Source organism: Micropterus dolomieu, linkage group LG12 (assembly GCF_021292245.1).
Source record: "Micropterus dolomieu isolate WLL.071019.BEF.003 ecotype Adirondacks linkage group LG12, ASM2129224v1, whole genome shotgun sequence".
Classification (NCBI taxonomy): domain Eukaryota; kingdom Metazoa; phylum Chordata; class Actinopteri; order Centrarchiformes; family Centrarchidae; genus Micropterus; species Micropterus dolomieu.
The window spans coordinates 4,943,826-4,944,588 of NC_060161.1; the positions used below are offsets into that span (position 1 = coordinate 4,943,826).

At 49.5% G+C, this 763-nt stretch overlaps 1 protein-coding gene across 1 annotated transcript in view; it reads left to right on the forward strand.

Moving 5' to 3' along the window:
• Positions 1–470: 470 nt before the first annotated feature.
• The window catches only part of LOC123980732, a 1,394-nt gene continuing 1,101 nt past the window's right edge, over positions 471–763 (forward strand). The window contains exon 1 of the mRNA XM_046065265.1: positions 471–541. Within this exon, the coding sequence (XP_045921221.1) occupies positions 472–541 (70 nt within the window). The 5' untranslated portion in view covers position 471. The remainder of the gene's footprint in view (positions 542–763) is intronic.

Sequence of the window (763 nt, forward strand, 5' to 3'; positions counted from 1 at the left end):
GAAACGGCTGATGCATCTTGACGGGGATCAGAGAATCTCTCCCCATCAAGCTCTGGAGCACCCGTTCGTCACAATGTCCCACCTGATCGAGCACTCTGGCAGCACAGCCTAGTAAGTGATCGTGATTCTGTTCACACTGGTAGTAGAAAACACATCATGTTGCATTGACTGATGGCTTTTATGACTGACTGGCTGATTTACTGATTGATTGTCAAACTTTCTCCAGTCTAACCGCCTCCCAAACAATGATGGATGTCTGCCCAATAGAGGACTCAGCAGACAGGGTTAACACCCCTGCAGCTTCCAAAACTGACAGAGAGTCAGCTGCTGAGTTCTACGTCAGAGGTCTACTCTCTGCTTCCAGTGACAATGCTCCTCCCACCAGGTCATTTGATGGAACCAAAGCCACTGTCTCCTATGACGATGGTCCCACCACAGGGTCATCTGATGGAGTTCCAGTCAATTACTCCTATGACGAAGATCAAGCTGCCTGGTCTTCTGAAGGACTACCTCCCTGCTCCTGTGAAGATCAAGCTGCCTGGTCTTCTGAAGGACTACCTCCCTGCTCCTATGAATATCCAGCTGCCTGGTTTTCTGAAGGACTACCTCCCTGCTCCTATGAAAATCCTGCTGCTTGGTCTTCTGATGAAGGACCACCTCCCTGCTCTTATGAAGATTCAGCTTCCGGGTCTTCTGATGAAGGACTAAATAACTGCTCCTATGAAGATCCAGCTGCCTGGTTTTCTGATGGAGTACTGCCTCC